This window comes from Plecotus auritus (assembly GCF_963455305.1).
Source record: "Plecotus auritus genome assembly, chromosome: X".
In the NCBI taxonomy this organism is placed as follows: domain Eukaryota; kingdom Metazoa; phylum Chordata; class Mammalia; order Chiroptera; family Vespertilionidae; genus Plecotus; species Plecotus auritus.
This window is the reverse complement of record NC_137784.1, coordinates 12,045,351-12,068,981: the sequence shown is the minus strand read 5'-3', so window position 1 is coordinate 12,068,981 and position 23,631 is coordinate 12,045,351. Positions and strand designations below refer to the sequence as shown.

The 23,631-nt window shown below is 41.9% G+C and overlaps 1 protein-coding gene across 15 annotated transcripts in view; it reads left to right on the top strand.

The window, feature by feature from the left end:
- SH3KBP1 (SH3 domain containing kinase binding protein 1) overlaps window positions 1-22,686 on the top strand; it is a gene marked incomplete at both ends in the record, with an annotated part of 338,781 nt that extends 316,095 nt beyond the window's left edge. For 8 of the 15 annotated variants that reach the window (XM_080652036.1, XM_080652033.1, XM_080652026.1 and 5 more), the window contains 5 exons: window positions 11,405-11,514; window positions 13,625-13,753; window positions 17,350-17,621; window positions 19,251-19,314; window positions 20,280-22,680. In XM_080652036.1, the coding sequence (XP_080508162.1) occupies window positions 11,405-11,514; window positions 13,625-13,753; window positions 17,350-17,621; window positions 19,251-19,314; window positions 20,280-20,321 (617 nt within the window). Of the gene's footprint in view, window positions 1-11,404; window positions 11,515-13,624; window positions 13,754-17,349; window positions 17,622-19,250; window positions 19,387-20,279 lie in introns of those variants that run through there. The other 7 variants (XM_080652040.1, XM_080652039.1, XM_080652035.1 and 4 more) reach the window with 3 other exon arrangements.
- Window positions 22,687-23,631: the final 945 nt, after the last annotated feature.

Here is a 23,631-nt window from a genome sequence, read left to right as displayed (position 1 = left end):
CTAAAGATTTTTGCTTATAAAAGATTTGCTGGCCACCCTAGCCAGTTTGGCTCAGTGGATAGAGTGTCGGCCTATGGACTGAAGGGTCCCAGATTCCATTCGGTCAAGGACACATACCTCAGTTGTAGGCTCCTCCCCAGCCCGGGCCCTGGTCGGGCACGTGCAGGAGGCAGTCAATTGATGTGTTTCTCCCACATTTATATTTCTCTCTGTCTTTCCCTCTCTCTTTCACTTTCTTTAAAAATCAGTGGAAAAATATCCTCAGGATATTTTATTAACAGTTTAGTTAATAAACTAGCAAGTCTAGTTTATTAACAATTAAGAAATAAACTAGCAAGTCTAGTTTATTAACAATTATGGGTATAATAGTTATGGCATAAATTTTATAAAGATTTAAAATTATTCATTCACCTTGAAAAAAAACTTGTCATGATCTTTTTACCCAAATTATTACAGAGAAATATAAAGGCGTAGGATATTTGACACCCTAAATAAATTTGAGTTCCTAGAGCAAACCCTTATAGAGAGTCAACATAATCCCACAGGTTCACCAAGGAAAAGGTGCAGTGTACTGGATAAACCATGGTTCTTAGGTAAGCACATTTGGATTTGAATCCTAGCTTTGCAAATTCTCAGATGAGTGACTCTGAGATCCACTTTCCTCTTATATATGACAGGGTTAGTAATGCCCACTTACTTAGAGGGTTGTTGCAAAATTGAGACATAATGATATGATGTGGCTGACACAAAGCAGGTGCTTTCTGTCTGATAGTTGGTATGGCTGCAGTTCAGATAGAGAGAAGCACCAGGCATCGACCTTCATTCTTACCATGAATACTATTATTGGAAATTAGGAAAGTTCTTAAACACATAACATAAATCAGCTGGCTAAGATTTTGGTAGCTACATATGGAATCAATCACTTCATACCTATTCTACTCAGTTGTGTCTTTATTTTAAAGAGCTTCTCCCATGCCCCCCAATTACAAAGGGAATAGGTTCTTACTTTAAAAAATAAAAGAACCCAGGAAGCTAGAAAGTACAGTCCCCTAGTATCTCAATCTCTCCCTGACATAATTACTGTTCATTTGTTACACATACTTTTAGAAATGGATTAATTTTTTAATGTGATCATGTTATATATATGGTTCTGATTCATTATTTTTTTTTCTAAGTAATGTATGCTTAACATCTTTCCATGTAAGTCACATAGATCAACCTTATACTTTTAAAGGCTAAGTAATATTCCATTGTATGATTCTACCATAATCAGTTCTCTAGAAGCAATGCTGCAAAGAAGAGCCTAAGACAGGGATCTGTGACTGGGACTACTTGTACCTTGGGGGCCATGGAAACTTCTCAGGCTACGGATAGTGCTCATCTTCTTATGTGTTCTTTCTTCGAACTTATATCTTGAGAGCCCTGGTGTCATTCTGCTTCTCCTTTTCCTATTCCCCCTTTCCAATTGCCCTCTCCTATTTTATAAAGCATAGCCAATTTCTTGTCCAGTCCAGGGGTATAAAAACCCGTGGTGCAAACTAAGAGACAGTTCTTAAGAATGGTGTTGGAATTGAGAAACTGAGTGACTCTATCAACTGGACAAAAAATCCATTTACAAGTCAGTTGGTTTCCAATTCATTGCTTCCAGCAAAATTGAAGAAAATCTCTACTGAGCTGTACATTGATGGATTGTTAAAAATAGTTCTTGATGATTCTAGACCACTTTTTGAGTTTTGGTATGTAACTCAAAAAGAGTTCAAAAAACCGACCGACTTTGTGATAAAATTCTTTACATTTCCATCTACTTCTATTTATGTGAACAAAGTTTCTTGGCACTTATAACTATAAAATGAAAAATAGAAATAGAATTGATACAAAACCATGTCATTTTTGTGCTAAGTAATAATCATCCAATATGCATGAAGTATCTGGGGGGGGGGCAATAAAATTCTACTTTTTATGCTTATAAAGTATCAAAATGTGTGGTATGTGTGTATACATATGTTTTGATCATTCATATACTAATAATTATAATGATAACTCAGTCCAGAAGAAAAATAATTTTTACACTTAGAGTGTTATGATTTCAGGAAATAAAATAATAAATTTACATTTATATGCATTTTATAGCATAAAAGATAATAATTAACAAAGCCCCAAAATACATAAAATTCATAATGGCATATGAATTCCAGAAGGGGAAAGGAATGATGCAAAATTTTCAACTGTTAAAGAAAAGCTTATTCATGACCTTTTTAAATGGATGATGGTAGTTGTTACATTGCTGTGGTATTCAAATACATACTGAATGTATTTAAGAGAGCAATAAAGTTATGTTTTAAAATATCAATATTTAGATTATAGCAAAGTATATCCTTTGTGACTAAAACTTATACAAAATTTTAGATGTCAACTTAAGATGTGTGAGGGGATGCATGGGTTTTCAAAATCATTTTAGAAGGTACACTGGCAAAACAATCTGAAGACCACTGGCCTCATAAGTATATCATTTTACACTTAGATAAACATTCCTACAGGTTAATTTGTAGAAGTGGAATATGTGAAGGTGCATATATAGGTATTGCCAAATGGCATCTCAAAAAGGTAGTGCAGCCCTAACCGGTTTGGCTCAGTGGATAGAGCGTTGGCCTTTGGATTGAAGGGTCCCAGGTTCGATTCCGGTCAAGGGCATGTACCTTGGTTGCGGGCACATCCCCAGTAGGGGGTGTGAAGGAGGCAGCTGATCAATGTTTCTCTCTCATCGATGTTTCTAACTCTCTGTAAAAAAATCAATAAAATATATTTTTAAAAAAGGGTAGTGCAATTTACGTTCCTGTGAATAATAGTATAACTACTATTTCCAGTAAAAGAAATACATTTTTATTAAATCTTTTTTCATAGTAAGTTTGGGCGTATGGTGAGCAGTTTTTAAAGGTATGAAAATGTGACAAGTTGCTTTTCCCCACTTAACATGGCTTATTATCGATTCACATGAAGCACTTTACCTCTCCTCAGTGCTAGACTTCAGTAAGACACATGCACCCTTCCCCTGATTTAAATTTGGTCCCCATGCTATCATTGCTAATTTCATCTTTTTACCTTGCTTTCATAGTAGCTAGCAGAATTTTTAATTGTGTGTGTATGTGTGTTTCTCTCTCAGGGGCTCGAAGCTTCATGGAGCAGGGACCATGGCTATTTTGTCTACCCCTGTATCTCCCCATGCCTAGCCTGGAGACTGGCTCATAGTTCTCACTCAGTAAATAGGCCTTCAGTGAATGGACTGAACATGAATGAGAAAAAATACCATGATGTTGGATAGTGATAGAGATCTTTGTTGCCACTAGCCACAAGTGACTGTTTAAATTTAATTTAATTTTAGTAATCACACTTAGCCATAGCCCATGCACCCATTAGCCACATAGGACTAGTGGCTACCATTTGGATAGTATAGATATAGCAGGTTCCGATCACCACAGCCAAGTTTTAATGGATAGTGCTGATTTAGAGAGAGTATTTGCATTCTCAAAATTATCACTATGCCTGGCATGCAATAGATATATAATAAATGTTTGATTAAGTGGATGAGTAAATAAACTCCTAATATTCCTCTCTTAATATTGTAATAGATTTCTCATTCTAAGCTGTATTCCACTCCACAGGCTGCCAGCAGGGATGTTAAAGTACAGATCTGAGTATGTCCCTTCACTGCTTGAAGTTCTTCCCAAGTTCCCATGAAATCCCAGTGCCATAAGTTTCCATGTAAACATTACTTTGAACTGAATAGCCAAACATTCTCAGTTAACTTGCCTAACTCCTTCCATTTCTTGCCAGAGATTTCCTTAAAGAGGTCAGCCTCTTTTTCTGTCCTTTTAAAGCACATTTGAATAATAAAATAGAAAAAGGCCGTTTGTTATCAAAGCATACAGTGATTTCTTCACCAAAGAAAATTACTTTTTTTTAGTATCTTTTCTTGTTCTTGATGTAGAAACAAATCTCAGAATTCACCGTTGGTTGAATGAGGAAAGTAAGGTCAAGTGTTCCTGCTGTCTATCCAACGCTCTGTAGTGGAAAGAATTCCACAGATCTGAATCGGAATGTGGGCCCTGTCACTTTGTGGGTGTGACCTTGAGCAAATGGTCTAACCTCTGACCTTCCCTCTCTCCCTTTATGGAATAGAGCAGCATCTACAGAGCGTGAGTTTTTGGGGAGGATTACATGAGTGTACATGTGTGAAGGATAGAGTAGTAGAGTGGCTAAACAGTAGCTCAAACCTGTTTACTCTCAGCAGCTTGCATCTTGCAAACATCACACCTGGATCATAAATGAAAACACAGCAACTAATCTACTATGTCCTTACACATTTTGGAGGGTTTATTTTCCTGAAGAAGCTGATCATTGCTCAAATGAGAATTTTTCAGTTGGTGAGTCAGCTAACACAGGTGTTCATTTGACCCCCAATTATGGGCATATCTTTGTAGTCTGCACAGATGTTCCACACTAGTCACATGATTTACATGCAGGGTGAGATTTCCTCCCTGCAACCCTGCAGGGTTAGGGTTTACTCATATCTTAAATCTTCATGTTTAAAAATGTGTGTGTGTGTGTGTGTGTGTGTGTGTGTGTGTGTGTTTCATTAAGGTTTAGCCTTACTATTAGATCTCTGTCTCCTAATCCCACAATTCCATCATTGGTGTATGAAAACAAAATTCTACCTGTGTGATTTGAAAGAGTTTTCACATAATCTCTCATTTATAAAAGAATAAATCTCCAAAGCTGATAGCTCAGAGAATTCTCTTTTTTTTTTTCTGGTAGAAACACTGAAGCCCAGAAAGGTTGTTTGTTAATTTATTCATTGATCGTTTACTGACCACTCACCTCAAGCCAGCAATGATGTTAGGCCCAGGACAAACAGAGAACAGCCACCGTGTTTTCCCTGGCTCATGCAGGAGGTAGATAAGTCAACAAAGAATGTCAGTTCAGGGTGCTAAATGCTGAGATTGGAGTGATGGGTGACTAGGGGAGCAACCAAGCCAGACTTTAGGGTGCAATCTGGCTTCTTGGAAAATATTCCAGTTGCCTGAGCCAAGCCTTGATGGCCCCAGTGGAAGGGAGAAGAGGAGAGGGGACGAAGTTGCCTGAGGGACAGAGAGAGAGGTGGAATAGAGCTCTAAGGCACTGGGATTTCATGGAAACGTGGGAAGAACTTCAAGCATCGAAGGGACATACTCAGATCTGTACTTTAACATCCCTGGTGGTAGCCTGTGGAGTGGTGTGGGGCTTAGAGTGAGAAATCTATTATAGCGGTTCCAGGTGAGAAGTTCCACTACTTTAGTGATCCTTGACAGGGGCATGTGGAAGGAGGAATGGCTTCCAGAGATAATGGGAGATAGTGATGTTGCCAGGCTTCAAATGAAGGAAACTTCCATTCCAGGGCTTTCTCGAGTCCAGAGCAGTGAGCCGCAATGAATAAACAGAGCCATTTAAGAGCTTGCAAATAGTTCTTTTGGTGACAGCTGGCTCGTCTCATACTTCTGACTTTTTCTTCTCTGTGTTTTCAATGGATGTGCTTTAGGTCACCTGTGGTCACTCATATCATCCCTCCTCTCTGTGGAAAATGAATCCACATTTTCTAATTGAACTAAATAGGGTGTGACTGAAATTCATGGAAAATGGGCAATTCCATGTGGCATGAAGAATCAGAGGCCTTTCCAAGCCAACTCTGTGTCCAACGTGAATTATCCCCGTATGTCTGCAGAGGGCTCGTTTTCCAAGTATCACAAAAGCCAAGAACCTCTCATCCTTATGAAACTGACTTTTAAAAAATACCCACCACTCCATTTGCCAGCTCAATAGATTTGGATTGACTTATAGGCATTAAAATTATATTTTTATTAAGAGGAAAAATTCCCAGCCAAGCTGAGAAAGCTCATATCAGATTTCAGCCTGATTCATTTCAAAACCACCATGAAAATTGCGACATTTTCTTCGCACCACAATGGGTTAGTCATGGAAATTCTGCCTGAATCTCAGCTACCATGATCATAGTCATGAGAGCATGCTCTGTGCCACTGAAAACTTAGGTTACAGTACTGAAGAGTTTCCCCCTTCACTGTCAGAAAGCAGAAGTGCGTTGCAATTCAGGGTCTGAGGTCCCTATTTCAGCAAGTGACCTCATACTTGGTGTGTCTTTTTCTTTCTGGCAGTTTTTTTTGTTGTTGCTGTTTCCAAAAGCTCAAACTAAAGAAAGTTCAACGTAGCTGAATATGCATGAAGAAGTGAAAAGCCCCTCCCCCATTGGACTCTGACCCTTCTGAGTGACAGATGAGGCAGTCTTCTTGGCCATCTGTCGGGGAGATGCTGGCTGAGTGTAGACCTCTTTTTAGTGCAGACCTCAGCCAGTAAAATGGAATGGGCCAGCCAAGCAGCCATGGCACAGAATGCTGCCTTCCACCCTGAAGCTGCCACCTCACATCCCACTAGCAGTCACTTCTGTAAGCTGCACTCCTGGAATCAGAGTTTTTTCTTGAGCTTAGCTTATTCATTTATTGGCTTGTTCAGTTGTTCACTTGTTCCTACATTTGCAGAATATGAGGCACGTTTTCTCCAGGAATGTGCTAGACATCGAGAACTCAAAGATAAGTTCCTGCCCTCCTGGGGCTCACAGTCTAAGTGTGGGAAACAGACAGCCACCTCTGAGTCATTTTGAAAGTATGATTTATGACAGACCACCCTCTCACACACCATCAAACCTTCAATTCCCAGGGGGCTTAATTATTTTAGGAAGGTGGGTGGGGAGCAAAGATGGAGTCCTCCCTGGATTCTAGAAGATGTTTCTTGGGCATGAACTTGTCTGTCCCTGCACACCAGTGCATGTACAGAGTCCATCCTAAGGGGACCTGGGGCCATTCCACCTGCTCTCCACACCCCTCTCCCATCCAGCTCTGTATGCTGGGTCACCTCATCAGCCTCCTTCTCACTTCAGCTGCAGTGTTTCTGACCTGTCACCAATGCCCAAGCCTTTGGTTACCACTTTGATCGACTGCTCTGGCCCCTTGTTGCCCCCTCCCCTCCCCGAAACGGGTCAGCACTGCCCAGGCCGGTATTACGTCTTACTCCTGATAACTCACCCTCCCTGCAATCTATCTACTCACTGGGCCCTGGAACACCCCGTCACTTACCTGATGGCCCCTACCCCAGCTCACTCTCCTCTCTGCTTGGTCAAGTCCTTACTTATCTCTCCCTCCCCTTCTTTACTTGCCTGCATGCTCATTTCACCTGGGAAGATTGAAATCCTACCCGTGCCCAGCCTTTACCCCAGATAAATTCAATCAGTCCCCAGGGTGGGGTCCAGGCATGAGTCAAGTCTTTTTACCTGTTCAGATGGTTCCACTGTGCAGCTAAGGTGGAGACCCAGAGTCACTTAGCCTTTAATTGTTCTGTAATGGCTTCAGTCTGTCAGATTTTGCCTCCAGAGCTTGCTTCCATTTCCTGGACAGAGCCATAATATAGGTGGGCCCTCTGAGCCCCTGGAAGCACACAGCCAAGGCCCCCAGCAGCACCTTGTTTGCTGGAACCATTATCAACCCTCTTCTTCACCTCCCCTGGTTGCCTGCTCAGCATTTGCTGCTCAGTTCTGTGTCCTCTCTCCTTTCTCTCAGGCTTCCTCTGCAGTCTTTGTGGCCCCTGTCCTCCACAACCAGCTGTCCTCCACGAGCATACCTCCTTAACCTGGGCCTTATTTCCTACTCCCTGTTTGAAAGCTGCATAGAGGACCTGCCAAACCCATTGTATACAGAGTGCATGCAAGGATGTTGGTGGACACGTTTCTATAATTTAAAAAAATTGGAGTGAGGAATGATATGGAAATGAATCATCCAATAATAGGGGATTGAGTCAATAAAACATGAATTGCCATGCAGTAGATTATACAGCAATCAAAATATTTATGAAAAAAAAATTTAGAGTTGTGGAATGTTATGTTAATGAAATAAACAGATGCAATGCTACTTACAGTGTGAACTAGACTATTTATAGAAAAAGCCTGGAGGGTAATATACCGAAATGCTAATAGTGGTTGTCCCAGTGTGGTAAGATTATAATTGACTTTCTTTTGTTATTATAATTTTATGTGTTTTTAAAAAATTACACATTGAGTACAAGTAAAAAATTATACTTTTGTAATCAGAGAAAAGGTGACTTCAAAAAAATAATTGAGAGAATGTTAATGTTAGATGGTAGCTTTTGCGCTCAATCCAAGTGTGTAATGAGAAATTTCCTTCTCAGACAATGTGGAGTTAGTAAAGGTGAGTCCTGGGCTGTGGTCAGGAGGGGACTTTTAGGAAAATAAGATTTTCTTAAAGGGAAGGCCCCCGAGAGGGTCAGAGCAGTGAACTGGCTCTAGAGAGGCCCACCTAGCAGTGGAGGTCTTGGCCCATCCCTGAGCCCTACCAAGCTGGCTTGTGAGGTGGGGCCCTTTTTAAGAGCCTCACTCTGGTGCTGGGTGCTGATCGGCTCCTCCTTTGGCCTCTGAGAGCCTCACTCTGGTGCTGGGTGCTGATCGGCTCCTCCTTTGGCCTCTGAGCACCACTGATATTTGTCTTTATGCCGTCTCTGCAGATAGTTACCTTTGGTTATATTTGCCTTGCTCTGATAAAATAAGTTCATTGACTGATTATTCATTTACCAGGTGCTAGAATAAAGTCACTTCATATAATCCCTGGTGTAATGTAATCCTTTGTACTGATCAGTGACGTGTGCTTGGTTTTGCATATTCCACTAAGGAAAATAATTTGCAGACAATACCTGCCTGCTCATTAATAGAATAAAGCCATCACACAGCCAACTCACTTATCATAAACATCAACAAAGGAGCGCTCTCCAAAATAAGGAGGGGAAAAACCCACATACTTTAAAAAAATTCTTTATTGTTGAAAGTATTACATATGTCCCCTTCTGCGCACTTCCCCCCCCCCCGCCCCCGTTGTCCTCTCCCAGCCTGCCCCCACCCCCAGCCCCGGCTTACACCCCCCATTGTCTGTATTCATTGGTTATGCTTATAAGCATACAAGTTCTTTCGTTGATATCTTCCCCCCAATTTACGCCCCCCCCCCCTGCCACCCTCCCCTGCCTTCCCTCTGAGGTTTGGCTGTCTGTTCAATGCTTCTATGTCTCTGGATCTGTTTTTGTTCATCAGTTTATGTTGTTCATTATATTCCACAAATGAGTGAGATCATGTGATATTTATTTTTCTCTGACTGGCTTATTTCGCTTAGCATAATGCTCTCCAGGTCCATCTATGCTGTTGTAAGTGGTAAGAGTTCTTTCTTTTTTACAGCAGCGTAGTATTCCATTGTGTGGATGTACCACAGTTTTCTAATCCACTCATCTGCTGATGGGCACTTAGGCTGTTTCCAAATCTTAGCTATTGTAAATTGTGCTGCTATGAATTAGGGGTGCATATGTTCTTTCTGATTAAAAACACACATAATTTTTATCTTTTCTCTCCTGAACCAGCAGATTTTCAGTTATGGGTTAGGATGCTTTCAGTTGCAAATAAAGAATATCTAATTAAAATTGGCTAAAATAACAGAGGGTTATTAATGTCACGTGGAAAGAAGTCTGGGCACTCGATTATTCCAAGGTTGGGTGGCTCATTGGGCTTGTTGGTCACCCAAGGTATTTCCATTTTTCTTTCTTCCATCCTCACAATCTCCAAGAGGATGGAGATTATGACCTCCCCTCATGGTCATAAGATGGCTGCCACAACTCTACACATCCTATCCATTCAAAACAACATCCCAAACAGGAAAGAAGAAAGGCAACAACACAAATGGCCTTCCACTCAGTTGGCACTTTCTAGCCAGAGAGTTGTCTCTTTCTCAGAGTCTCTTAGTAGATTTCCCTTTATTTCTGTGACCCAGATTAGGCTACATGGCCACCTCCAGACCAATTGCAGGCAACAAGGAGCATGACTGACTTAGACTAAACATGTTTCAGCCCAGAGGCTGGCACACTGTCCTGAAACAAAACTGAGACTGTGTTAAAGGGAGAATGGGGAATGGTTTGGGAAGGCAGTGCCTAGAATAGCATCTGAAACACAATACTCTTGTCAGGAAGAGATGGTGTTGCCCTAGTCACAGCAATAATGGGTCTCAGGGTTGGCCCCTTTCTGCCAGTCTTTCCTTTGTGCATCACATACACATCTACACTTCATTTGTAAATCCCCCAAACTCCGTAGATCCAGGTAACAACTTGATCTGATCATTTGTTGAAGAGGGTGACAAAATCAAGGCAGAGGCCTTCCTCCTGGTCACATGCCAGGTACAGTAATGACCTGGCTGAATGATTCTACATTCATCTGAGACGTTAGTCACAGAGATGTGAGGTCCCTGAGGGCAGGCTTGTGCCCACCATACTCACTGGTGTAGCCTTGGTATTGAGCTGAGTGTGTGTGTGTGTGTGTGTGTGTGTGTGTGTGTGTGTGTGTGTGTCATGTACTATCAGCCGTGGGCAAACTACGGCCTGTGGGCTGGATCCGGCCCGTTCGGCTGTTCTATCCGGCCCACGGAGCCGAAAGAGCGGAGGGTTCTCTTGCTCTCCCCTCCGCTCCTTTACTTTGAATTTATATTAGTTCACACAAACACTCCATCCATGCTTTTGTTCCGGCCCTCCGGTCCAGTTTAAGAACCCATTGTGGCCCTCGAGTCAAAAAGTTTGCCCACCCCTGTTAGTTGCTCAATCATAATGGAGTAAATGAATGAGCATACTAATGACTAATGACCAAATAAAATGATGCCTTTATTGACTGATGCCTCTAGAAAGGGAATGGTGCCAAGCTCTATGAATTATCTGAAGAAGTAGAAGCTTGCTCTCCATCTGTAGGGATTTTATGGTCTCATTTTAGGGTGAGAGCTGATGGCCAGAGTACTGCGGCACAACCAGAGGAGGAGCCTGCCCTCTCTTGTCTTTTGTAACCAATGACCAGCATTCATGTGTCCAAGGATGTTGTCATACCTCATGATAACTGCTTTTTATGATGAGGCTGCAAGAATGTTTTATCTACCAAAATGAACTTAAATTTGTGGAAAAAAATAAGATTCATTCCTCCTGTACTCCTCTTCCTGTAGCTTTTCAAGATTTATGAATATAGGTGTAGAAGAGGGGAAGAAAAATCCTATCTCTCTCCTCCGTGTTAGCTTGTTAAACTGAGGTGGAAATGATTCTTCATTCCGTTTGAGTCGTGTTTATTGGATGACCAAAGAATGTAAACAGCCTTCATAAATGATGAAATGTAATCTAGGCCTCAAGGATGATTGTCAAGGAAAAGAGATGCTTTCTGGCACATTATGAGAACCATCCTCACTCCTATTGTTGCTCTTAGAAATCTGTTTTACTTTTGTTTTAGACCTAGAAGGTTTTGACTCCGTGGTATCATCTACTGAGAAACTCAGTCACCCAACCACAAGCAGACCAAAAGCCACAGGGAGGCGGCCTCCGTCCCAGTCCCTCACATCAGTAAGTGTCTTCTCACTTCTCTACAGCGCAAATGCAGGAAACATTAGAGATTCTAGTTCAGGACTCTAATGCAAGTGGCTGTTTAGAGGACAAGCGGGAGAGGGAGATTATGAGATACACTGCTGATCAAAAGTGATTTGAGAGTCCTCTGGAATCAAGCAGTATTTCTGTTTGTTCTTGGTGTGCCTGCCAGCCAGGTGGGCACTCCCTGTTCCCACTTTCCCTCCTCCTTCCAGACTGATTGTTGTTTGAATCTGAAATGAAATTGGTAAGAAAAAAATGTCATGTTTTATGGTAGGAAAGGAGAACAAGGCTTATTTGGTCTATAAACAAAATAAAACTACTAAAGCAGCCTTGGGCAAACTACGGCCCGCGGGCCGGATCCAGCTGTTCTATCCGGTTCTCTTGCTCTCCCCTCCACTCCTTTACTTTGAATTTATATTAGTTCACACAAACACTCCATCCATGCTTTTGTTCCGGCCCTCCAGTCCAGTTTAAGAACCCATTGTGGCCCTCGAGTCAAAAAGTTTGCCCACCCCTGGACTAAAGAAAGCTCTGCCACTGTACAGTGCTTGGCGGTGACAAGCCTTTTTCTCCCACACAGCCCTTACAGAGATTGCTTTAAAACCTATGAGGCCCCTGGTCATGTTGCAAAGTGCAGTCAGAACCCTCTGGATAACCCATAGAATTTTTTTTGTTTGGGTTGTTTGGAATAACTTCTTTTCTCATTGGAAACCTGTAACACATTATTGTACCAAATTTAAACAATGAAATTCATAAAGAAAGTTATCTGTAATCCTGCTCCCCAAAGCTAAGAACTGTTACTTTCTTGCTATAACCTTAGCTTTTATTTAAAATTCTATTTGTGTCTCTAAAGTTGTTTCTTCAAAAATGGGATCACTTAGTATGCATTGCTTGGAAGTTGCTTATTCCCCTTATATTGTGCACCTTTCTCCCAAATCATTACACATTCTTCCATAACATCACATTTAATGGCTGCCTGGTGTTCTAATTTGTGAATAGATGATAGTTTATCTAGCCAGTGCACTATCGTTGAACATTTATGTTGTTTCTAGTCCTTCATTATAAACACTGATGTGAATGTCATTGTAGAAAAATCTTGATGCTTCTGCAAGCAGTGTATATGTGTCTGTCTGCCTATCTTTCTATCTGTCTATCTCTATATATCACATTGCCTTGCCCTTGCTAGGAATGCAGGTCGAAGGCCTTATGACCTTAACCCTGATATGCCAAGGAATGAACCTTTTGCAGGTTTCCCAGGACACTTTCTACTTTCACCTCATCACTTATCATCATTTAGAAGAAAAAGAATGCACTTCCTTTGAGCCTCTTCTCTCTTATCTTCCGAGTCTGGTAGTGTGGTTTGAGTTGTCCTCTTTTTCCTCTTGTATAAAACAAACCTAACTATGTATTGACGCCTTTTGTGAAGAAAGTCTTGAAAAAGTGGCTTACATTACCCTCTTATATAGAGTACTGTGTCAATACCATCTTCTTTCCCTTTTTCATGTCACCTACTCACACCCTCTCTTATGCATCTCATATACACACAAATTTTTTAATGGCTTCTTGGAATCTCCGTATTTAAATTTCTAATCCTACCTCCTACATCTTTTCTATAAATCCTTCATCATTTGTGTTTTCCCTCCAAATTCTTCCTAACTTTTCAAGATCTAGAGGGCCTTGAGGCATCCAGAATTATATACAGAAAAGTGCAAATTACCATCTACCACCCTACCCTTGGTCCATACGTTCCATGTCTGGGAGTTTATACAGGATGTCCCCAAAAATGTATACACACTTTAACAGCTGATAGCTCAATTTTGAAAATGAAATGTATTTTAATAAACAGTGCCTTTATAATTATTTAATGTGTATATACATTTCGGGATACCCTATATATATTTTGGGGACCAAGTAAAAGCATCTCATCTTTGCTCTGCTTTTAGACTACATATTTGTTCATTATAATGAGGAGACAAGCAAAATACAAGTGTCAAGTGCTTTAAAAATCATACAGCATTATGTTAACAAAAGCTATGTCAGCTAAGGTGTAATTCTGACAAAAGCATTTTCTTTTGGCTTTATCCAGTCTTCCCTTTCAAGCCCTGATATCTTTGACTCCCCAAGTCCCGAAGAAGATAAAGAGGAACACGTTTCGCTTGCACACAGAGGAGTGGACACATCAAAGAAAACTTCAAAGACTGTTACCATATCCCAAGTGAGTGATTTGCCATGGCGAGGGTGTCACGACAGCACAAGATCCCTGCCTTTTTGTGTATGCACTGATGATGTGTTATAAATCAAACAAGGATAAATAGATGTCTCTGTCAGTTCAAGCTGCTATAACAAAGTGGGTGGGCTTATTAACAATAAAATTTAATTCTCACATTTCTGGAGGCTGGAAGCCCAAGATCAGGGTGCCAGCACCATCAGTTTCTGGTGAGGGCTGTCTTCTGAGTTGCAGACAGCCAACTTCTCGTATCCTCACATGGCAGAGAGAGGGTAAGAGCTTTCTGGGATATGTTTTTTAAGGACACTAATCCTACTCACAAGGGCTCTACCCTCATGACCTAATTACCTGCCAAAGATCTCACCTCCAAATACCATCAAAATGGGTTAGTATTTACACATATGAATTTTGGGAGAGCACAAACATTCAGTCTGTTGCAACAGGCAATGCAAGTTTTTGTCATTCTTTAGTGATGGTGCTTAGATTGTCATCAAAATCCCCAAGGCATTTTACAAAGTCTCCAAAACTGGGCAGAATCCCTGAGAAACAAGTTTGATTGATGATTTCCCATGTTTTCTCTTGTGGTTTGATCTCCTCTTCATGCCATCAGCCACATATACACAAATGCCCTTGCACACCATCACCTTCTCAGAAACCAAGACAACTTAAAAAGCCTATAGGTGTCTAGAAAGAATACATTAACTATATTAAATATTGTGCCCTCTGCCCACACATCTTATCTTTTATGTTCAAAACTGGGGGTGTCACAAACTATGGTTGGAAGCTCATGAATTTGAATAATGAATGGTGGTATCTTAAAAGGTGATTTGGATTTATTTATTAGGAGAAATTTATAGTCTAAAAACTTTAATCTCATTGCATGCCCAGGGGATGGTATAGCTCTTCTAAGTTACTGGCTTGTGTGAAAAAAAAGAAGACATTGTTTAGCAACCACTGTGTATGGCTTCTGAAGGATACCCTGGACAAATTCTGCTTGTCCTATGAATGTGAACCAAGATTTTGAAATTTATGCTAAGAGAGCCCAGGCAGTTGGAATTATTCCCTATAAATTCTTGCAACTACTTTCTGTCTAAAAGTAGAAAACTGCAGTCATTTTAAAGGCAATTGAAACAGGAATTAACACAAAGAAATACACATTTATGTAGGATTTTCCTTCTCGTAGATTTAAAATTTTACATGCATAGATTTTCTTTAACATCTGATACAGTATGCAAAGCTATCCTATAAAACATAATAATTGTAATTATTCACAAAACTGAAGCATTCTTCCTTTATAAAAGGATTCCATTTGCAGAAATTGGATTTAAACCTGGTGGGGGTTTTTTCTGGTTACCCTAGGTATACAAGGTTAGTTGCATTCTCTCTGACCTCTCAGACAGCCTTGGGGTGTTTCTACAGTGACATCTACTGGTGGGCAGAGGCTCTTCCCATTTCTGATTTTTACAGTTCTATCTTTTAGGCTCTTTCACTTCCCTGCAGCTGTCATGTCATGTTTATTGCTTTTAGAAATTCCACATGAACTAATTTGGTGAAGGTATATGGTGTCCTCTATTCTGTGAGAATTTTTCAAAGTATTTGTGAGTTGAAATGGGCCTGGAGAGCAAGTCATGTAGTAAATGCTCAGAGAAGCATTCATTCAAGAAATGCCTGGAAGCCAGTCAGTGTGAGGACATTGATGGGTTGGGGGAGGTATATGAAGATGCAAGATGGAAAATGTGAAAAAGTGTGAACTCAGAAGTAGGAAAGAAGCAAAGAAAATAAAGACAGTAGAGTGTGAATTTTCAGACTTGGGTAACCACAGTCATGATACCAGGCTTGAGGGTCCAGCTGATGGAGGGGAGGATTGAATCCCAGCTTTGCCGGTTATTAGCTGTGAGACTTCGGGAATTTCTAAACCATGTCCCTAAGCCTCCATTTGCTGCTCAGTCAAACATGTATGCCAACTGGTCCTTGTTTCAATTGTCTAGCCCAGTGGTCGGCAAACTGCGGCTTGCGAGCCACATGCGGCTCGCAAGACACGGTTTGCCGCTCTGTTGACTAATGAATTTGCCGACCACTGGTCTAGCCGATGTCTGGTAGGTGACCAGTGCTCCATAAATGTCAGTCCCTCTTCCCTCTTATTATAACTCCTATGAACAATAAGCATGGAATGGCTGATCGCTATCTCTGGCAGCAGAAAGCGCTTTTCCTCAATGGTAACTTGGCAGAGAAAAGGCAAGCAGAGAAGCTGGGAATGCTGGCCCATATGCCTCTGTCTTACTCTGCCCAGTCTCTCCCTCCAGCACAGTCTGACTTCACACTCTGCCTCCTTACCATGCCAGCCAAGCCCCTTCTTGGCTCCCGTCCTGGGTGCCTGCTGCTAGAGGGAGTTCCAACTGTGTGGCCCAGCTTCCCCACCAACCTTTTCTTCTGCCTGTCACTCACCCTTTCACCTCCCAAAGTCCTGTCCTCCCCACCTGCCTATGTCTCACCTTCCCTTGCTGCTGTCTCCTCCCCTGGGCCTGCCACATGCTCCTCTTCCCCCAACCTATGACTGCCCCATGCCCTCCCACCCCCTGGTCTCCTCAGAATACTTCTCCATCCAGCCTCCACCTATCTCCTCCATCTCCAGCCTGGTCCTCTCGGACTCTTTCCCTCAGCATATCATCCAACTCAGAGTCTCCCCCATCTTTGAGAGTGAACAAAACCATTCCTTGATCCTGTCTCCTCCTGCGGCTTCTCCTTGAACACTGTCTTTATCCCATTTTCCTTCCTCTGCCAAGTTTTTGGAAAGTGTTCTACACTTGCAAGCCACAACCCTCACCTGTGTCAGGCACTGACTACCTTGATCAGGTTTCAGTCTCCCTTCCTCCATCAAGTGGGCTCCCCCAGTTTTCCTCTCAGCACCCTTGACCCACTTATCCAACCATTTTCTTCCTTCTGGAAACTCTTACAGGGGACTTCCATAACCCAGGCTCCTCTTCTGGTCTGGCTTTGTCCCCGCTCACCATTCTGTCCTAGACCTCAAGGGCTTTACCTTTCCTTCCCACCTCTTCAATTTGGGAAGTGCCCAGCTTCCATCATCGGGCTTCTTTTCTACTTCCGTGCTGTTCACCCCCATGGCATTCTCTTCCTCTGACAGTTTCTCTGGCCCGATTCACTCTTTCCGTTGTTGGCTCTGCCCACTAGACATGTACTTCTGTGGCTCTCTGTGCTTCCCTCCCATGTGCACACTTCCCTCTCTGCAGGGTGTTGGTTGGTCTGTCTGTCTACACTGAGTTCTGAGCTCCTTGAGGGCCAGGAAAATGTTTTGCTCACTCAGTTTTTGGAGCCTAGCAAGGAGGTGGGACTCTGGACATGTACATTAAACAAATAGGAACTGCCTGGCCAGAAAGGTGATCTAATGTAAAACATACAAGGAAAGGCACTTCTATGGGGAATGCCTGCACCAGGTAGGCCCTTGGGGCTTGTAGGTGAAGGAATGAGTGAGGAGGATATGGGGGGAGGCATGGGTGGTGATGTAGATAGGGGTCTGCTAACCGTGAATCCCTAGCCTGAAGCTTCTCTGCCCTTCCTTGTCACAGGTGTCTGACAACAAAGCACCCCTGCCACCCAAGCCAGGGACCATGGCTGCAGGTGGTGGTGGTGGACCAGCCACTCTGTCCTCGGTGGTACCCACCCCCCTGTCGTCCTCTTTGGGAACAGCCGGACACAGAGCCAACTCCCCATCTCTGTTTGGCACGGAAGGAAAACCAAAGATGGAGCCTGTGGCCATCAGCCAAGCGGCCGTGGAGGAGCTAAGAACACAGGTCCGAGAACTGAGGAGCATCATCGAGACCATGAAGGACCAGCAGAAGTGAGTGTCTGGGGCCCCTTCTTCTTCTCCCTCTGGATCACTCTCTGCTGGGCCAGGGCCTAGTCTGCAAGCCTGGGTCCCAGCCTGTCCTGGAGGGTGGGCCAGCCTCCCTGTGATGGCAGCAGGGGGTGGCAGTGGATGTGAACTCAAGAGACTTCACAGAGCTCAGCTCCATGAGTAACTGGGCCTGCTGCATGTAGGAAGGGTATCAGTTGGCTAAGAGGTTTATGGGGAGGGGGCAGTTACAAGGACTCACATGCCTTCCTTTCAGCTGCTGAAAGGAAAGATCTTTTTTTTTTTTTTAATCCTCACCCAAGTATGTTTTTACTGATTTTTTTTTTTTTTTTTTAGAGAGAGAGAAAGATAGGAAGGGAGAGAGAGAAACATCAATGTGAGAGGGAAACACCGATCAGTTGCCTCCCATATGTGCCGTGACCGGGGTTCCAACCCACAACCTGGATATGTACACTGACCAGGAATCAAACCTGAAACCTTTTGGTATATGGGATGACACTCCAACCAACTGAGCCACCTGGCCAGTGCAAGGAAAGATCTTAAAATCCCCATAAAATACAGTATGCACATGTACCAGCTTTTTAAAATATATATATTTTATTGATTTCAGAGAGGAAGAGAGAGAGAGAGAGAGAGAGAGTTATAAACACCAATGATGAGAGAGAATCATTGATCCGCTGCCTCCAGCTTGCCCCCTACTGGGGATCGAGCCCACAACCCAGGCATGTAACCTGACCAGGAATGGAACCAAACCGTGCCCTCCTGGTTCATAGGTCAACACCCAACCACTGAAACATGCAGGCCAGGCTTACCACTTCTTAATCAGCCCAACCGCCAGCTTTTCCTCTAGCATCAGGAAAATTTCAATTATTTCAGTTAGCTGCCCATTATAATAATTAGTTTGCATTTAGGAGCTGTCATGTATGAAAAGACATAGGAAATCTTTAAACCCAAGACTTTGTACTGAGCAAGTTGTTCTCCCCATAAGACTCAGGGGCTCCCTCCATGCATGCCCCCACACATGCTCTCTCCCTACCTTTCATCTTCAAGGAGCACTTCGATGGGGAGAAAGATCTGTACGCGAAAATAGCTAACACACATAAATATTATACTGTGCCATATGCAGTGACAAAAATGGTCAAAGGCTTAGAAGTCAGAAGGTATGGAATGGTAAAAAAATATCTACAATGAAAATGATTATGTAAGTACATTTGAAAACCAGTAATCTATAATGAAGGGATAGTTTCCAGTCAAGATGGCAGAGAGGAAAGATGACAGAATATGAACCTGGATACCTGGAGCCTCGTCACTGAACAAATTGGCCACCTCTCTAGGCCTCAGTTTCCCCATCTTCTTTTAGGGGAAGCTTCAACTGAGGGGCCTTAAAGATCATGTCAGACCTACTATCTGATGGCTACATATTTTGGGAGCCCAGAAATAATGGCAACTCTTTCTGTCTCTGACAAATTTTAAGCAATAACAATGCAAAGAAAACAATGTTCTGTCTGCATTTTCTTTGTAAAAGAGTCAGATGGATTTTGTAATAAGAGGCTTCTTATCTCTTATTGGGAAAGTCTGGACTTTTGTTTAATTCCATTGTTGTTTGCTTTTCAGACGAGAGATTAAGCAGTTACTGTCAGAGTTGGATGAAGAGAAGAAAATCCGGCTTCGACTGCAGGTGGGTCCCTTAGGGTCCTGCCTCACGAGAGGCTCAGTTGGGGGTAGGGGCAGCATCAGGGCTTTATTTTGAAAATAAATGATTGTTACTTCTCTGCAGATTTAGGCACACTTCCTGCGGCGATTTTCTTAGAATTTTATAGACTCACTTTGCATCCTTTCCTGGGATCCAGGAAGTTTGGGGAAGGAAGACATTAGTAACTGTACCCCCGATTGGGTTTCTCACTTGAAATTTACCTGAAACATGTCCTCTGTGAAAAGTTTCCCCTGGTTTCCAGAGGCCTCATTGTAGTAATGGCCAGAGGGCATGGCACTGGGGAGACCCCATGGCCAGTTGGCTTCTGTTATGTGGTCGTTGGGATTCCAAGGACCACAGTTGCCCACACTCGGCACTTGCTCTGTATCTTTTTACTTCTCCTTGATGGTTGTGTCAGTACCACCAGAGTGTCAGAGCCTTGTACCCTCAGATCCAACCCAGCTGTTACCAAATGGCCAAAGGAAGACTTTCAGCTTTCATCCAGTTGGTGCCCTTGGTGGTGATTAGGACCCATGCTGCTTAAAGAAAGATAGGTAACTGCTTGTCATCACTTTGGAAATGCTGACAGATACCACCCTGGGCCCAACCACTGCTACCTTCCAGCACTGCCAGGTGGTCCCGCAGGTCAGGACAGCCTGCCCCACCCTCTGGCCAGGAAACTAGAACAGTTGTTACTTTTGACAAATTTTGGATGCTGGTAGCCTGAGAATGAAAACATCCACTATTTCCTAGCACATCCCACCTGCTTGCCTGTTCTTTAGGTTTGTGCATTTCTATCAACTCTTCATTCACATGTCATTTTACCCATTTTGCCTTTAAGCTTGTCAGGTTGATTATTTTCTTTCAATCAACCAGGTTGATTATCTTTCAGCTTCTATCAAACCAGCCGATTCATTATGATTTTGTTGGCTCTTCTTTTTCTTTTATAGATGGAAGTTAATGACATAAAGAAAGCTCTTCAATCAAAATGAATACTTGATCAATGAAATGTCGCATTATTCATACTGAGTCCAAGACTCAAATTTTCCACCCCAGCCAAAATAACCTTGTGCCAAAAGATTAAAGATTTGCCTCGATATGTCCCAGTCTGAAAGATTAGCACAAAAATCTTGATAGCACAACACAAATTCCATCCAAGAGGAGACTCTTCCCCATGGTATAGTCCTGGGTCTGGCACTGGTTGTGACTTAAACAGAGCAAATTGTGCTAAAGGCTTTTTTACTATGAGATCTCATGCGAAACGAAAACTCAGGCAGTTTAGTCCATAGTGGTACTATTTTGATGATATTTTCCATTAATAAAATGCAATTTCAGATTATTCGTTTACAAGCTTTATAATTTTATGATTTTTTAAATCGTGTTTTGTCACAGATTCCCCCAGTATTTGTATTCCACATAGTCCAGAGCAAGCATCCCTTTCTTTTGCTGCAGGCGGAAAGCTGCCTTGCTTTGTGTCCCCTCTAGGAGTCTATTACATATGCAATTTTAGGTCCAACCCGTCCCTTCTCCTGCCAGCAAACCCCACCACCCTGAGATCAATTTTAGCTTGTATGTGATGGTATATTTACAAAAAGAGAAAGAGAAAATCTGGTATTTGCAATGATCTGTGCCTTCTTTTTACCACCCTCTTGATTGGAACTTTTGTGATGCAGCTACCATGATTTTAAACAAAAAATTTTTAGCCACTTATCAAAGTCCACTAGAGGCTACTGTCTTCAAAGCTTCTCTCCCCTAGCCAAAGGTCCTAAGAGGAGACAGCTGTGAAGTTGGGCGTGCTCTGTGGTACCAGCTGCAATTTTTAAGTTCTAGTTTTAGGTTGTTCATGAAACTAGAAATGTCACCCCTGCTTGATTTTTCATCAGCTAAGTTAAACCTTTGCCTCCTGTCCTTTGCACCTTCTGCGTGAACAGAATATGCATTATTAAAGCAAAAATAAATAAAAGTAAAATGCAAATAAAAACGAGGGAGGGAAGTTGTATTATTTCCTGCACTGGGTTATCGGTGTGTGTTATTGTTTCAGCTGTACTCACATAATGTCATATGCCTCCATCTCTTGTAATTCTTTCCTTAGGTGCAAGGGAATGGGAGGTGGGGGCTCTTGTTAAAATGTAGCCATTGGTTCTTTCTGGCATTTTTTGAATTGCTTTTTCCCTCCCAAGGAAACGTGTTTGCTTGTCTGCTTTATCTTTGTAACAAATGAACAGTTCAGCCTTAGTCTGTGTGACTGCTTTCTAATCCTTAGCTGAAAATAAGGGGACATACTGTATTGCAAAATTGTTTGGGGGTTGGGGGTCGTGGTCCCTTAATGGTACCTGATGATGTTTTTTGTGTTTCTAAAAAGCTGCTTTGTCTATTTCCTGAGTTTTAGAGTAAAAGTAATAAACATTAACAGATCTTCACAACCAGAATGAATGAGAATTGATAACACTGAAGAAGTGTTATCACCACATGTTATTTATCATCTTAAGTATTACAAATAAAAGTATCTTCCTTTCTCTCTTTCCCCGCCTTCCTCTTGCCTACATACTCATCCTTGCTGCTTGAGGCTGCTACTTCCTCCAGAGTATTTACAAAGCCTGGACACCTGGTCTGCCAGGGTTAAGGAAGTGAGTTAAGGGAAGATAAGTGTGTAAGCAAAGAAAACTCCGATCCTTCATTCCCATGTGTTTTCAGCAGCCTTGCTCTCAATGTGCTTGGGACCAGGAATGCCAAGTTTCCAAGAGCAGCATAAAACATTCCTGTACCCCTTGACTTTTCTAAGCATTTGTGTTAAACTTGAAGCCTTCAGAGATTTCCTACCACCTAATATAAGAATGAAGCTTGGATCCTTTGGTGTTTGGATTTCTCATGTACTCATCATGAAACTCCCTAATGATGCAGTTTTATATGATGTGTACACAGAGTAGGATTGTTAATAATTACATTGAGAAGTTGGAGTGTCCTCATGGGGCACTGGAAACCTGGAATGTAGAGGGCTGTCATCTTCCCCTCACTGGCTTTCTTTGTATAAGGAGAGGGAGACGTGATTCTAGAAGAAGTTGGCATATCCAGCTTCATTAATGACCCTTGGGCTAACCAGCAAGAGGATTCTACATCATGGAACTGGATGAGCCACTGTCTGAACAGCCACCATTTTTACTCTTTACAAAATGGACCCATCAAAAAACATTGAGAAGCTTGGAAGTATCACTTTTGAAAAAAAAATTCTTTTGTGTTCAGCATGGACTCCACCAGCATCTAATGGAAATTATTTTTTGCTTCATTTTCTAAAGTTGTATTTAGAAAAGTCTTTAGTATTATGCTTTGTAAAGAAGATGATTAAAATGAAATTTTGTGAAAATATTTTTGGTTAAAGTTGTCCTGGTCCAAGAGGGATGATTTCTTGGAATTTAAACCATTTTTCTCCATTTTACACAATTTGATTATTCTCATAGAAATGTCTTCAGAGGATATAGAATATAGTGCCCCCTATCTTTCTCAAGTGAACAGAAATAATTCATTAAAATCTGTGGCTGTGAATTCTGTTTTTAAGGTGTTAAATTTTACACTCAGATTTAAGGAGAAAATTCTACTAAGATCTAATTTTTAGTGTAAAAATCATTTAATTATTGTTATTCAAATAATTGTGTAAAGCTGCTTTTAAAAATATATTTTTATTGATTTCAGAGAGAAAGGGAAAGGGAGAAAGAGAAAAATCAATGATGAGAGAGAATCATTGATTGCCTGCCTCCTGCACCCCCTTCCTTCCTCTGTGGATCAAGCTGGCAACCCAGGCATGTGCCCTGACTGGGAATCAAACCGTGACCTCCTGGTTCATAGGTCAATACTCAACCACTGAGCAACACCAGCTGCGCAATGAAAAACTGCTTTTATTCATACACAGCGCTCTAGACAGTCTACTCAAGTACATGATTTGTTTTCTCCCTTAAAGACAGCCTGTATCTAGTATCACATGTGTGTCTATGGTTACTAATGGTGAGGTTTTATTTCCTTTCATGATGGGAAAACTACAGTGTGTATAATTTACTAGTGTCCCAGTGCACATTGAAAGGAAATTAATTAGAAGAAATATTTTAATATCTCTATTCGCCCTTTCTCTATAATAGAAGTGTCAACCAAATTTACAATCGACAATGACAGATCGAAATACATGCATGTGATTGGCACCAGTGAGAGCTTTATATGATCGTGCATGCGCAGGTCAACTTAGCCTTTTATAGATATAGAATAAACTTGCTTAATTAGACCTGTTTCTGATTTAAACTTTTTCCAGCCCAGTGA